Consider the following 13858-nt stretch of genomic DNA (forward strand, 5'->3'; position numbering starts at 1 on the left):
CCCGAGACGGGGTTGGAGGGGGCAGTGGCCGGGGGGAGGCTGGGCAAGGAGGGGCCAGCCGGGTGGGACACGCCCGGGAACGGGGCTCCGAGGGGTGGGACAAGCCCCGGGGCCCCGGGTGGGGATCAGCGCCGGGTTCTGAGTTTGGAGGAGGGGTACGGACACACACCGGGCGGCCCCGACGGCGGAGCGGGGCAACCCCGGGGCGGGACGCGCCCGGAGGCGCATCGCGGGCTGGGGGTGCGGGGGAACGCGGGGGGCACCGGGGGTACGGGGGGCACCACCGGCGGTGCGGGGGCCCCTCCCGACGGGGCGGGGCGTGCGCGGCCGCACGTCCGGAGTGGGGCGGGACGAGAGCGGGACGGCCCCGAGCGGCGCCGGCAGAGCGCGGCGGGGCTCGGTGCGGGCTGGAGCGATGCGGTGCCACTCGGCTCGGTGAGGTGAGGCTGCGTTCCCGTTGACTCGGCTTGGTTCGGCTCGGCTCGGCTCGACGTGGATCAGAGCGGCTCGGCTCGGACCAGAGCGGAGTAGATCGGCACAGCTCGCCTCGGCTCGGCTCGGCACAGCTCGGCTCGCGGTGGGGATGGCGGTGCCGGAGCCGGACGCGCGGCTGGCGCAGGAGAAGGAGGAGGAGAGCGAGGAGGAGAGCGAGGTGCTGGAGGAGAGTCCCTGCGGCCGCTGGCAGAAGCGCCGCGAGCAGGTGGGAGCCGGGCGCGGTAGGGTGGGAATGGCAGGGGACGGGGATGGGAGTGCCGGGGATGGAGACGCCGGAGAATGGAGATGTGAATGCCGGGGGGATGGGGATGGGGATGGGGATGGGGACGGCGCCGCCGGGCCCTGCGGGGCCCCGGACTGTGCGGGGCTCCCAGCTCAGCCCCTCGCCCCCGGGAGCCCACCGGGAGCCCACCGGGAGGGCCGGGGCGGCCGCAACCCCCGGGCAGGTTCAGCGCGGAGGGTCCCGGTCTGTGCCTGCAGGTGCCCAGGGCAGGGGGAAGGCCACGGCCGGAGGGCAATGCCGAGAGCGGCTGCGGGGGGAGCGAGTCCCGGGGGGCGGCCGGAGGCTCGGGGAGCCTGGTGCGGGTTGTGCCGGTGCGGAGAGCCGGGCTCGCCATACCCTGAAGCGGGGTGTGCCGATGCGGGGAGCCCGGAACCGGCTGTGCCGGTGCGGGTTGTGTCGGTGCGGGGAGCCCGGTGCGGGTTGTGCTGGTGCGGTGAGCCGGGCTCGCCATACCCTGGAGCGGCGTGTGCCGATGCGGGGAGCCCGGAACCGGCTGTGCCGGTGCGGGTTGTGCCGGTGCGGGGAGCCACGCTCGCCCTACCCTGATGCGGGGAGCCCCAGCGCGGGAAGCCGGGCTCGCCGTGCCGTGGTAAAGGGAGCTGGGCTGTCCATGCCCCGGTGAAGGGAGCCGGGCTCGCCCGTGCCCCGGTGAAGGGAGCTGGGCTGTCCGTGCCCCGGTGAAGGGAGCCGGGCTCGCCGTGCCCCGGAGCGGGTTGTGCCGGCGCGGGGAGTCCGTTTGCGGCTTGTCTGGTGCGGGGTCCAAGCTCGCCATGCCCTGGTGTGGGGAGCCGGGCTGATTGTGCTCCGCTCCAGAGGGCTGGTGAGGGGTACCCAGTGCAGGGAGCACCAGTGCAAGGTGCCAGGTGTGGGGAGCCAGATTCATTGTGCCCCATTGGAAGGGCCTGGGAGCTGAGTTCACCATGCCCTGGTGCAGGAAACCCTGGTGGGGGCAGCTGGGCTGTGCACCGAAGTAGCAGGACAGTCATAGAATCATAGAATGGATTGGGTTGAAAAAGACCTCCAAGATCATCAAGTCCAACCCTTGGTCCAACTCCAGTCCCTTTACCAGATCATGGCACTCAGTGCCACGGCCAAGCTCACCTTAAAAACCTCCAGGGATGGGGAATCCACCCCCTCTCTGGGCAGCCCATTCCAATGCCTGATTAGTCTCTCTGTCCCAGGCATGTCCCACACCAAAGGGCTCTGATGCCCATGGGACCAGCCATGCTGGGCTGCCCAGAGCCATCCTGAGGGGTTGCCAGAGCTGGTGCTGAGCCTGGGCATGAAGGGTTAGGCTGGGCTGGGTCCTGGAGCTGTACCTGGTGGCAACAGTGCAGGTCACAGGATGGTGACCCCGAGGTGCTGGTCAGGCAGGGCAATGGTGACAGGGCTGGTCCCACCAACCCCACAGGCCTCCAGGGCTGGAGAACCCAGTTCCTCCTCTCCAGAGTAGGGGCTTGGTTTGCTTCAGCTCATCTTCCCAAGCCAGGGCTCAAATTGGGATCATTTCCACCAAAAAAGGAGCCAAAGTCTCCCTGTCTCTGTCAGGACATCCAGGAATGGGGACCAGACCAGAGTGAGTGGGTGAATCCTGACTCCAGGCAGGGCTGGGACAGCACTGAGGGACAGACAGAGGTCACAGGCACTGTCAGCTCTTTATCTTCCATTATCTCCCTCCTGCCATGTTTAGGACCCGGCCCCAGCTCTGCCTCTGGCTGCATTTTCCAGGCTGAATTCCCAGCCTGGGCCTTGCCAAAACCTTGATAACCTGTTCCTGTCTGGTAATTTGCTCCTGTCAGCGCTGTCAGCACCTGCCCTTCTGTCCCTGGGTGCTGCCAGGTGCTTCCACACCCACACATCCTCCTTCCATCCCTGTTCTTTCTCCCTTTTCCCCTCTGACAGACACCTGCCCTACTCCAGGGTGCACCTGCCTAACCCTGAACCTCGTGGTAAGGACATTGAGGGGCTGGAGCATGTCCAGAGGCAGGAATGGAGCTGGAGAACAGTCTGGAGCACCAGGAATAGCTGAGGGAGCTTGAGGGGGCTCAGCCTGGAGAAAAGGGAATTTGGGTGGACCTTCTCATTCTCTCCAACTCCCTGACAGGAGGGGGGAGCCAGGTGGGGGTCGGGCTCTGTTCCCAGGGAACAGGGACAGGAGGAGAGGGAACAACCTCAAGCTGTGCCAGGGGAGGGTCAGGTGGGATGTTGAGAAAATTCCTTCCATCTGTTCTGACTGAACATGGATGTTTAATGATGAGGATTTCAACACTAATTTAGCACAGGAGATTCCAGGGGCTGGAACTGGCCTGGGTGGGGCTTCATCCCTCTGTGCAGGTGTGGGAGAACTGGAACCCTCTGGTGCCATCTCCATGCAGGTGCTTTGGTAATTCCATGCTCTCCATCCACAGGGATTTTCATGCCAGAGCAGTGGGAAGGGTGGGTTGGCCTTTCCAAGGCCAGACCAGCTGTTCCTTGTTCCAGGAGCAGCAGGAAAGCTCCTTGACTGCAAAGTGTTTATGTGAATTCACAGCTGCCTTGTGACGTGCAGGAAGGGACTGAGCACGAGCCCTGGCAGTCCTGTCTCCTCTCAGGAGCTGCTCAGCACAGGCTCTAAGTGCCCTGAGCACTCCTGGGATTTCCATCACACAATCCCAGACTATTCTGAGCTGGAAGGACCCACAAGGATCATCAAGTCCAGCTCTTAAGTCAATGGCCCACACAGAGGATTGAACCCATGACCTTGGGCATTATTACAACCAAGTTTTAACCAACTGAGCTGATCTTCCCTCACTGTCCTGAAGATTCATTGTAATTATCTACCCTCCCTAATTGGGTTTTGCCAGAAGAGCCAAGCCCTGTGTGGGACCTGCAGAGCTGAGTCTGATCTCAGGGCTGGTGAGGTGGGAGAGTCCCGATGGGCACAGCGAGGCTGGCACACACTTGGAGTGGTGTTGGGACTCTGGAGAGCTGACAGGGCACAGGCAGGTGCCCTCCTTGATCCAGGGGGCTCAGCAGGGTCTCAGCCTGGAGAAAAGGGGGCTTAGGGGGGGAACTTCTTGCTCCCTACAAAGAGGAGAGTGGAGCCAAGTGGGTGTCGGGCTCTGTTCCCAGGGAAATGGGACAGGACAAGGGGAAATGGCTTCAAGTTGTGCCAGGAGAAGATGTTTGGGTGGCATATTGGGAAAATTCCTTCATGGAAAGGTCTGTCCAGCCCTGGCATGGCTGTGGAGTCCCCATTCCTGGTTGGATTTAACATTCCTGTGGATGTGGCACTTGGGGACAAGGGCAGGGCTGGCCTTGGCAGTGCTGGGGAAACAGTTGGACTCAGTGGTCTCAGGGGGCTTTTCCAACTCAAACCATTTCATTATTCCATGTTTTCCATAGGCTGAGAGTCAGGGTAAGATACACCAACATGTGCATTAATGATGAGTACACAAGAACTTGTTTTCACACACGACCCCGTGGGGTGTTACTGCACCCAGTCAGGGACCTGAGTGCTGTGCTGGGCCTGCCCCTGTCCCCTGAGGAATAAATCCCTTCCTTTCACAGCCTCCTGTGCCTATTTATGATCCTTTATTCCCCAGGGACCTGCAGTCAGAGCCTGCCACGAGCAGTGCAGGAAATAGAAGCACTTATAGGAGGTGTGAGGAGAAACAGCAATGTGGCCCCTGCAGAGTCACTCGGCCCCAGCCCAGCCCTCCCTGCCCCTCTCAGAGCCCCCCAGCCCCAGTTCTGCTCCTCTCAGAGACCCCAGCCCTCTCTGCCCCTCTCAGAGACCCCCAGCTCTGCCCCTCTCAGAGCCCTCCAGCCCCACTCTGCCCCTCTCAGAGCCCCCCAGCCCTCTCTGTCCCTCTCAGAGACCCCAGCCCTCTCTGCCCCTCTCAGAGACCCCCAGCTCTGCCCCTCTCAGAGCCCCCAGCCCTCTCTGCCCTTCTCAGAGCCCCCCAGCCCTCTCTGCCCCTCTCAGAGCCCCCCAGCCCTCTGTGCCCCTCCCAGAGCCCCCCAGCCCTCTCTGTCCCTCTCAGAGCTCTCCTGTTATTTGTGAAACGCCCCTGGCACAGAATTTTCCACGTGGGAACACCAGGGCTCTTTCAGCCTTGCTTTGATGACCTCATTTACTCTCCCCACCCATCCTTACGAGCAGAAGGGAGGAGGAATGTGGTTTTCTGCTCATGTGAAAAGTTTTGCACCTTTTGCTGGTCTGAACATGAGCTGTGGCTGAGCCCCAGCACCTTGTGCAGGGATCAGTCATGTTTATTCATCCTGGTTTTCTCTCCCAAACCCTCCATCCTTTGGGAAGGGGAGTGTTATGACCAGCAGGTATTTGCTGCTCGTGAGTTCTGGTCCCACCACGTTTCACCTTTCACATTTTCTGGGTTCAGGCTGTGATTTCCACACCCTCCCTGCCCATCTCCAGGTGTCCCCACCTGGCAGTTCTGCCCTGGAGGAATATCCTGGACCCAGCTGTGCTCTGGATTGCCCGTGGTGTTCCTCAGGGCCTTTCCTTTGGGATGAGAGTGGCTTGTGCTGGGACAAAACTCATCTGTGGTTCACAGAATCACAGGATGGATGGGGTTGGAAAAGACCTCTGAGATCATCAAGTCCAACCCTTGGTCCAACTCCAGTCCCTTTACCAGATCATGGCACTCAGTGCCACGGCCAAGCTCAGCTGAAAAACCTCCAGGGCTGGGGAATCCACCCCCTCTCTGGGCAGCCCATTCCAATGCCTGAGCACTCTCTCTGCAAAGAATTTCCTTCTACTCTCCAGCTTCAATTTCCCCTGGCAGAGCTTGAGCCCATCGTGCCCCCTTGTCCTATTGCTGAGTGCCTGGGAGAAGAGACCAAGCCCCACCTGGCCAGAACTTCCCTTCAGGCAGTTCCAGACAGTGCTGAGGTCACCTCTGAGCCTCCTCTTCTCCAGGCTGAACACCCCCAGCTCCCTCAGCCTCTCCCCACAGCACTTGTGCTCCAGTCCCTTCTCCAGCCTCATTGCTCTTCTCACTTGGGTTGGAAGAGACCTCAGATTATCAAACCCAATCCTTGATCCAACCCCACTGTGATCACTCTGGCACTCTGTGCCCTGGGCTGGAGATCACAGCGGGGTTGGATCAAGACATGTTGGATTCTCTGTCCCTGGAGGTGTTTAAGAGGACACTCGGTGCCACCTCCAGTCCCTTCTCCAGCCTCGTTGCTCTTCTCTGGCCCCGCTCCAGCCCCTCAAGATCTTTCCTGAACTGAAGGGCTCAGAACTGAACACAACACTCAAGGTGTGGCCTCACCAACGCAGAAACCTGAGAGCCCCTTCCAGTGCCTAAAGGAGATCCAGGGAGATCTGAGGAGGGACTGGGGACAAGGGATGGAGGGACAGGACACAGGGAATGGCTTCCCACTGCCAGAGGGCAGGGAGAGGTGGGATATTGGGGAGGAATTCTTGGCTATGAGGGTGGGCAGGCCCTGGCACAGGTTGGGCAGAGAAGCTGTGGCTGCCCCATCCCTGGAAGTGTCCAAGGCCAGGTTGGACGGGGCTTGAAGCAACCTGGACTGGTGGGAGGTGTCCCTGCCCATGGAAAGGGGTGGGACTGGATGGTCTTTAAGGTCCCTTTCCACCCAAACCCTCCTGAAATTCTACAATTCTAACCCTGAGCTTTAACTTCTAAAACTGGATGAAAAAAAAGATAAAAGGGGAACCAATCATAGAAATAAGGAGAAGAAATGCTGGAGCAGAACTTAAAGTGATATTAAGAACTCTGTGATATTAAAAACTCTGTTGGGCAGGGCTTGGAGCAACCTGGGATAGTGGGAGGTGTCCCTGCCCATGGGAGGTGTCCCTGCCCATGGAAAGGGGTGGGACTGGATGGTCTTTAAGGTCCCTTTCCACCCAAACCCTCCTGGAATTCCACAGTTCTAACCCTGATTTTTAACTTCTAAAACCAGCAGAATGAAAAAAGGGAAAGGGGGAAAATGATCATAGAAATAAGAAATGCTGGAGCAGAATTTAAAGAAAATAAAGTGATATTGAAAATTCTGTGATATTAAAAACTCTGTTGGGCAGGGCTTGGAGCAACCTGGGATAGTGGGAGATGTCCCTGCCCATGGAAAGGGGTGGGACTGGATGGTCTTTAAGGTCCCTTTCCACCCAAACCCTCCTGGAATTCTACAATTATAACCCTGAGCTTTAACTTCTAAAACCAGCAGGATGAAAAAAAAGGGGGAACCAATCACAGAAATAAGAAATGCTGGAGCAGAACTTAAAATAAAGTGATATTTAAAACCCTGTGAGAGGGTGGGTGGGTTTGTGGTGCTTTCTGCAGGTTCCCAGAAGGTCAGAAAATGAAAACAAACCATGGAAAGCCCAGTGGCAGCTCCGGAATCCCGTGATGTGCTGGGGGTTCCATTTTTAGGCATTAACGAGGTTTGTTGCCGTTGGCAGGAGCATCCCCAGCTCCCCAGTGGAGGGTTTGGGAAGGCTCCAAATATGCAATTGCTGCCACCGGGGTTATTTTTGAAAGCCTCTTTGTTGCCAGCCCTCCCCATGGACCGGCCGGGCTCGGAGTTTTGCCCTGGGAGGAGCTTTTCCAGCCCCAGGGATCAGCTGGAGGGCTTGGCTGCTGCTCCTCCTGCCAGCCTCGGGTTCCTGCACTGCCCCTCTGGGGGTTAATAGCCAAAATTTGGGGTTAATATCCAAAATTTTGTGTTAATATCCGGGATTCCAGGGTTGATGTTGGAGAATTTGGGGTTAATATCCAAAATTTTGTGTTAATATCTGAGATTCCAGGGTTGATTTTGGTATAATATTCAAAATTTTATGATTAATATCTGAGATTCGAGGGTTGATGTTGGAGAACTTAAGGTTAATATACAAAATTTTATGGTTAATATCTGAGATTCCAGGGTTGATGTTGGAGACTTTGGGGTTAATATCCAAAATTTTGTGTTAATATCCGAGATTTGAGGGTTGATGTTGGAGAATTTGGAGTTAATACAAAAAATTTTATCTTAATATTCAAGATTCCAGGGGTGATGTTGGAGACTTTAGACTTAATACCCAAAATTTTGTGTTCAATATCTGAGATTCCAGGGTTGATTTTGGGCTTAATATCCAAAATTTTAGGGTTAATATCCAAAATTTGATGTTTAATATCCGAGATTTGAGGGTTGATGTTGGAGACTTCAGGGTTAACATCAAAGCCTCCCGGACAGAGGATGCCCCACCCTGGCTGTGCCCAAAATGGGGGTTGAGGGGCACCCAAGAGGCTCCAAATTGAGGGAAAATCCAGAGGAACTGGAACTCCAGCGGAAAACTGGCGGCAGAGAGTGGAGTTCTGTGCCCAGCACGTGCTCAGGGGGTCTGGCAGGGAACCAGCCCTGGCTGTGCCAGGTTTGGAGCCCTCCCCGTCACCCTCTGAGCTCTGCCCGTGCCACCCTCTCCGTTCCACGAGCCGTTAATCCCTCGGGATCCACAACAATCCTGGGGCTTGTTCTGGCTGCTGGGAAGGAGGGAGGGAGGGAGGGAGGGACGGCAGCCCTGGGTGAGGGGTCAGGGCAGGAACTTGTCCTTCTTCCTGCAGGAACATGTTCCTTTATCCCATTCCCTCCTTTATCCCAATCCAATCCTTTATCCCAGTCCAATCCTTTATTCCAATCCAATCCTTTATCCCCATCCCCTCCTTTATCCCCATCCCCTCCTTTATTCCCATCCCCTCCTTTATCCCAATCCAATCCTTTATTCCCATCCCCTCCTTTATCCCAGTCCAATCCTTTATTCCAATCCAATCCTTTATCCCCATCCCCTCCTTTATCCCCATCCCCTCCTTTATTCCCATCCCCTCCTTTATCCCAATCCAATCCTTTATTCCCATCCCCTCCTTTATTCCCATCCCCTCCGTTATCCCATCCCCTCCGTTATCCCATCCCCTCCTTTATCCCATCCCCTCCTTTATCCCATCCCCTCCTTTATCCCCATCCCCTCCTTTATCCCCATCCCCTCCTTTATCCCCATCCCCTCCTTTATCCCCATCCCCTCCTTTATTCCCATCCCCTCCTTTATCCCAATCCAATCCTTTATTCCCATCCCCTCCTTTATTCCCATCCCCTCCGTTATCCCATCCCCTCCGTTATCCCATCCCCTCCGTTATCCCATCCCCTCCGTTATCCCATCCCCTCCTTTATCCCATCCCCTCCTTTATCCCCATCCCCTCCTTTATCCCAATCCAATCCCTTATCCCAATCCCATCCTTTATTCCCATCCCCTCCTTCATCCCCTCCCCTCCTTTATCCCAATCCAATCCCTTATCCCAATCCCATCCTTTATTCCCATCCCCTCCTTCATCCCCTCCCCTCCTTTATTCCCATCCCCTCCTTCATCCCCATCCCCTCCTTCATCCCCATCCCCTCCTTCATCCCCATCCCCTCCTTTATCCCCATCAATATTCCCCAGGAATGCCTGGCTGCAATTCCTTTATCCTCATCCATATTCCCCCCTGGAATTCCTGGCTACAATTCCCTTATCCCAACGAACATTTCCCATAGGAATGCCTGCCTGCACCTCCTTTATCCCCATCCATATTCCCACCAGGAATTCTTGGTTGCAGCTTCTTTATCCCCACCAATATCCCCCCCAGGAATTCCTGGCTGCAATTCCTTTATCCCCATCCATATTCCCCACAGGAATGTCTGGCTGCACCTCCTTTATCCCCATCCATATTTCCCCCAGGAATTCCTGGTTGCAGTTCCTTTATCCCCACCAATATTCCCCCCAGGAATCCCTGGCTGCAGCTCCTGTATCCCCCTTGCTCCAAGGCAGTCCCTGAATTCCCTGGATCTGCTCCATGTCCTGAACGGACGTGGCTCAGCAGCTCCCGGGGCTGTTCCTTCTGCTCTCTCCTCCAGAACTGTTACAATTCCTGGCATTCACCGTGGATTTTTTTTCCCTTTCCTGCTTTTATCCAAGCCTTTTTCTCCTTTGCCTGGCTCTCCCAGGGGGTGGGTTTGTTTGGAATGCCCAGACATTCCAGCCAATCCTGCGGGTCAAACCCCCCTCGTGCCCCTCGTCCCCTTCCTCCTTTTCCTCCCAAGGAACTGGAGGTCCTGCTCATTCCCAGAGCATTTTCCATTTCCCTGCTGGAGCTGGGAGGGGTCCCAGAGTGTCACAGGATGGATTGAGCTGCTCAGGAATTGCAGGAAGAGCAGGAGCTGCTTGGGAATTGCAGCCAGGCATTCCTGTGAAATATGGATGGGAATAAAGGAGCTGCAGCCAGGAATTCCTATGGGGAATATGGATGAGGATAAAGGAGCTGCAGCCAGGAATCCTGAGGAATATGGATGAGGATAAAGGAGCTGCAGCCAGGAATTCCTGTTGGGAATATGAATGGAGATAAAGGAGCTGGAGCCAGGAATTCCTGTGGGGAATATTGGTGGGGATAATGGAACTGCAACCAGGAATTACTGTGGACTATGGACGGGGATAAAGGAACTTCAGCCAGGCATTCCTGTGGAATATGGATGGGAATAAAGGAGCTGCAGGCAGGAATTCCTATGGGGAATATTGGTGGGGATAAAGGAATTGCAACAAGGAATTCCTATGGGGAATATGGATGGGGATAAAGGAGCTGCAACCAGGAATTCCTGTGGAATATGGATGGGGATAAAGGAGATGCAAACAGGGATTTCTATGAGGAATATGGATGGGGATAAAGGAGTTGCAGCCAGGCATTCCTATGAGGAATATGGATGGGGATAAAGAAATTACAACCAGGCATTCCTGTGGGGAATATTGGTGAGGATAAAGGAGCTGCAACCAGGAATTCCTGTGGAATATGGATGAGGATAAAAGAACTGCAACCAGACATTCCTGGGGAATATGGATGGGGATAAAGGAGCTGCAGCCAGGAATTCCTATGGGGAATATTGGTGGGGATAAAGGAATTGCAACCAGGAAGTCCTGTGGAATATGGATGAGGATAAAGGAACTGCAAACGGAGATTTCTATGAGGAATATGGATGGGAATAAAGGAGTTGCAGCCAGGAATTCCTATGGGGAATATGGATGAGGATAAAGGAGCTGCAGCCAGACATTCCTGTGGAATATGGATGGGGATAAAGGAACTGCAGGGCTGCCCCCAGGCTGTGTCACCTCCCAGAGCCCTGGGGGGAAAACAAACATTTCCGTGCACAGAAACAGCTTCTCCCAGGAAATACCAACCCCGGGACTGGCCCTTCCAGGATCTCTCCTGGCTCTTGTCTGGGCAGTGGAAAAATACTCATCTGTCCCTTTCCCGCAGGAGAACAGGGATCGCAGTGTCTGCTCCGGCAGCTGCTGGGCACGAGGGAAGGGCAGCCGTGGGCAGGGGCTGCATTCCTGAGGAATCCTGTTCTGGATCTGGCTGGGAGGGGCAGGATCTTTGGGGATCCGCAGGAATCACACAGGGACCCTCTGGCTGTGTCTGAATTCCTGAGGAATTCTGTTCCAGATCCATCTGGGAGTGATCCACAGGGATCACACAAGGACCCTCTGGCTGTGGCTGCATTCCTGAGGAATTCTGTTCCAGATCCAGCTGGGAGTGATCCACAGGGATCACACAGGGACCCTCTGACTGTGGCTGCATTCCCGAGGCACCTGTTCCAGATCCAGCTGGGAGGGGCAGGACCTTCAGGGATCCACAGGGATAACACGGGGAGGGGCAGGATCTTTGGGGATCCACAGGGATCCTCTGACTGTGGCTGCATTCCTGAGGAATCCTGTTCCAGATCCCCCTGGGAGGGGCAGGACCTGCAGGGATCCACAGGGATCACACAGGGACCCTCTGACTGTGGCTGCATTCCTGAGGAATCCTGTTCAACATCACCCTGGGAGGGGCAGGATCTTCAGGGATCCACAGGGATCACACAGGGATCCACAGGGACCCTCTGGCTGTGGCTGCATTCCCGAAGAACCTGTTCCATATCCAGCTGGGAGGGACAGGATCTTCAGGGATCCACAGGGATCACACAGAGACCCTCCAGCTGCCAGGCCAGTGGCTTCCCACTGCCAGAGGGCAGGGAAAGATGAGATATTGGGAAGAAGTTCTTCCCTGTGAAGGGGGTGAGACCATGGCATGTGTTGCCCAGAGAAGCTGTGGCTGCCCCATCCCTGGGAGTGACCAAGGGGAGGTTGGACAGGGCTTGGACCACCCTGGGCTGGTGGGAAAGTGGCACTGAATGGTCTGTGAGGTCCCTTCCAACCCAACCCATCCTGGGATTTGATGATTCTGTGACAGGGAGAGTTCAGTGCTGAGGGCTGGGTGCTGTGGGTGCCCCTCATGCCCTGGATGGGGGAGCTCTGCCCATCCTGCTGTGCTTGTTATTCTTGAATATTTCCTGAATATTTTCCTCCCTGTTCTCCTTGTCCCCAGGGCACAGCTGGACACCAGGTTGGTTTTCCTGGCTGACTGACATGCCCTGCTGTTTTCTGGCCCAGCTCAGCTCCTTCCTTGAGGCTTCTTCTCCCAGGCACTCAGCAATGGGACAAGGGGGGCTCAAGCTCTGCCAGGGGAAATTAAAGTTGGAGATCAGAAAAAAATTCTTTGCAGAGAGAGTGCTCAGGCATTGGAATGGGCTGCCCAGAGAGGGGGTGGATTCCCCATCCCTGGAGGTTTTTCAGCTGAGCCTGGCCGTGGCACTGAGTGCCATGATCTGGTAAAGGGACTGGAGTTGAACCAAGGGTTGGACTTGATGATCTGGGAGGTCTTTTCCAACCCAATCCATTCTGTGATTCTGTGATTCTCTCCAGCCTTGCCCACCCTGGTGCTGGTCACTGGCTCCCCATGGCTGTGCCAGTGCCAGGGCTGATCCTGCCCTGTGCCACTTCCTCCTTCCTGCCAGCCACTCCAGCATTTGGGCTGGATTACTGCTGAGGCCAAGGTTTTGTGAGGAACAGGATCAGACGCTTCACTGCAATCAAAATATGTTCCATCTCGCGCATTCCCTTCACCTCCTGGTTGTGTAACAGGATCACAGGGACAGAACAGGTTTGGCTGGCACTGAGGAATCCGTGGGTGGAGCTGCCCTGCCTGGGCACCCTGAGTGTCCCCAGCCCTCCTGTCCCAGCCCTTGGTGTTCCTCACACTGGGACAATTCCACAGAGGGACAGGTGGGTTTGTCACCACTTGGGGCTGCTGCTGGTGCCAGTGTGTCCTTGGGGACAGAGTGGCTGCTGGTGGCCCAGCTGGTGCTGGAGGGTCCCTGGAAGCAGAGCTGGCAGTGGAGCCTGGGATAGAATCACAGAATCCTAGAATGGATTGGGTTGGAAAAGACCTCTGAGATCATCAAGTCCAACCCTTGGTCCAACTCCAGTCCCTTTACCAGATCATGGCACTCAGTGCCACAGCCAAGCTCAGCTGAAAAACCTCCAGGGATGGGGAATCCACCCCCTCTCTGGGCAGCCCATTCCAATGCCTGAGCACTCTCTCTGCAAAGAAGTTTTTTCTGCTCTCCAACTTCAATTTCCCCTGGCAGAGCTTGAGCCCATCGTGCCCCTTTGTCCTATTGCTGAGTGCCTGGGATCCCAGAGTATGTTGCTCCAGCCCCTGCCCCTCAGCTCAGGGGGTCCTTCTGGCTCTGCCTGGCACTGTCACTCCCTGTCCCTGTCCCTTGGTGACCTGCAGGACACGGCTCAGGTGTCCCTGAGCGGGGCCTCAGCCCTCTCGTCTCGGTTTTTTCCCTTTCCCTTGTTTTCCAAAGCGATTTCTGTGTTGCAACAGCCACCTCTGCCCTGCCTGGGGCCACAGCAGGGGGACAAGGGGGTGGCACGGCCTCAGTCAGGGCCAGGGGACAAGGTCTGGAGGGAGGATAGGGGGGCCCCACATCAGTAACCCCCCCAGGCACACCCCTGTCCCTGCTGCCCATGGGGTATCCCCGTGCCTGGCACCCCCAGATCCTGAGCCAGAACTGAGCTGGGCACAGCCCTCTGTGTCCCCAACTCATGTCCCCAACTCATGGGACACCTCAGCAGGGGGGCCAGGCTGGGATTTACTCAGAAAAGGGTTTTCCAGGCACGTGGTCCTGCAAATCCTTCCCAGCACCAAAGGGGGAATGTTGTGGTGG

General features: G+C 56.4%; 1 protein-coding gene across 2 annotated transcripts in view; it reads left to right on the forward strand.

Annotated features, from left to right (window-relative positions):
- Positions 1–352: 352 nt before the first annotated feature.
- Positions 353–13858, forward strand: part of NRBP2 (nuclear receptor binding protein 2) — a 34868-nt gene continuing 21362 nt past the window's right edge. For both annotated transcript variants that reach the window (XM_071581889.1, XM_071581890.1), the window contains exon 1: positions 353–700. In XM_071581889.1, coding sequence (XP_071437990.1) covers positions 584–700 — 117 coding nt within the window. In that variant the 5' untranslated portion in view covers positions 353–583. The remainder of the gene's footprint in view (positions 701–13858) is intronic.

The sequence above is a fragment of the Pithys albifrons genome, unplaced genomic scaffold (assembly GCF_047495875.1).
Source record: "Pithys albifrons albifrons isolate INPA30051 unplaced genomic scaffold, PitAlb_v1 scaffold_45, whole genome shotgun sequence".
Lineage (NCBI taxonomy): Eukaryota > Metazoa > Chordata > Aves > Passeriformes > Thamnophilidae > Pithys > Pithys albifrons.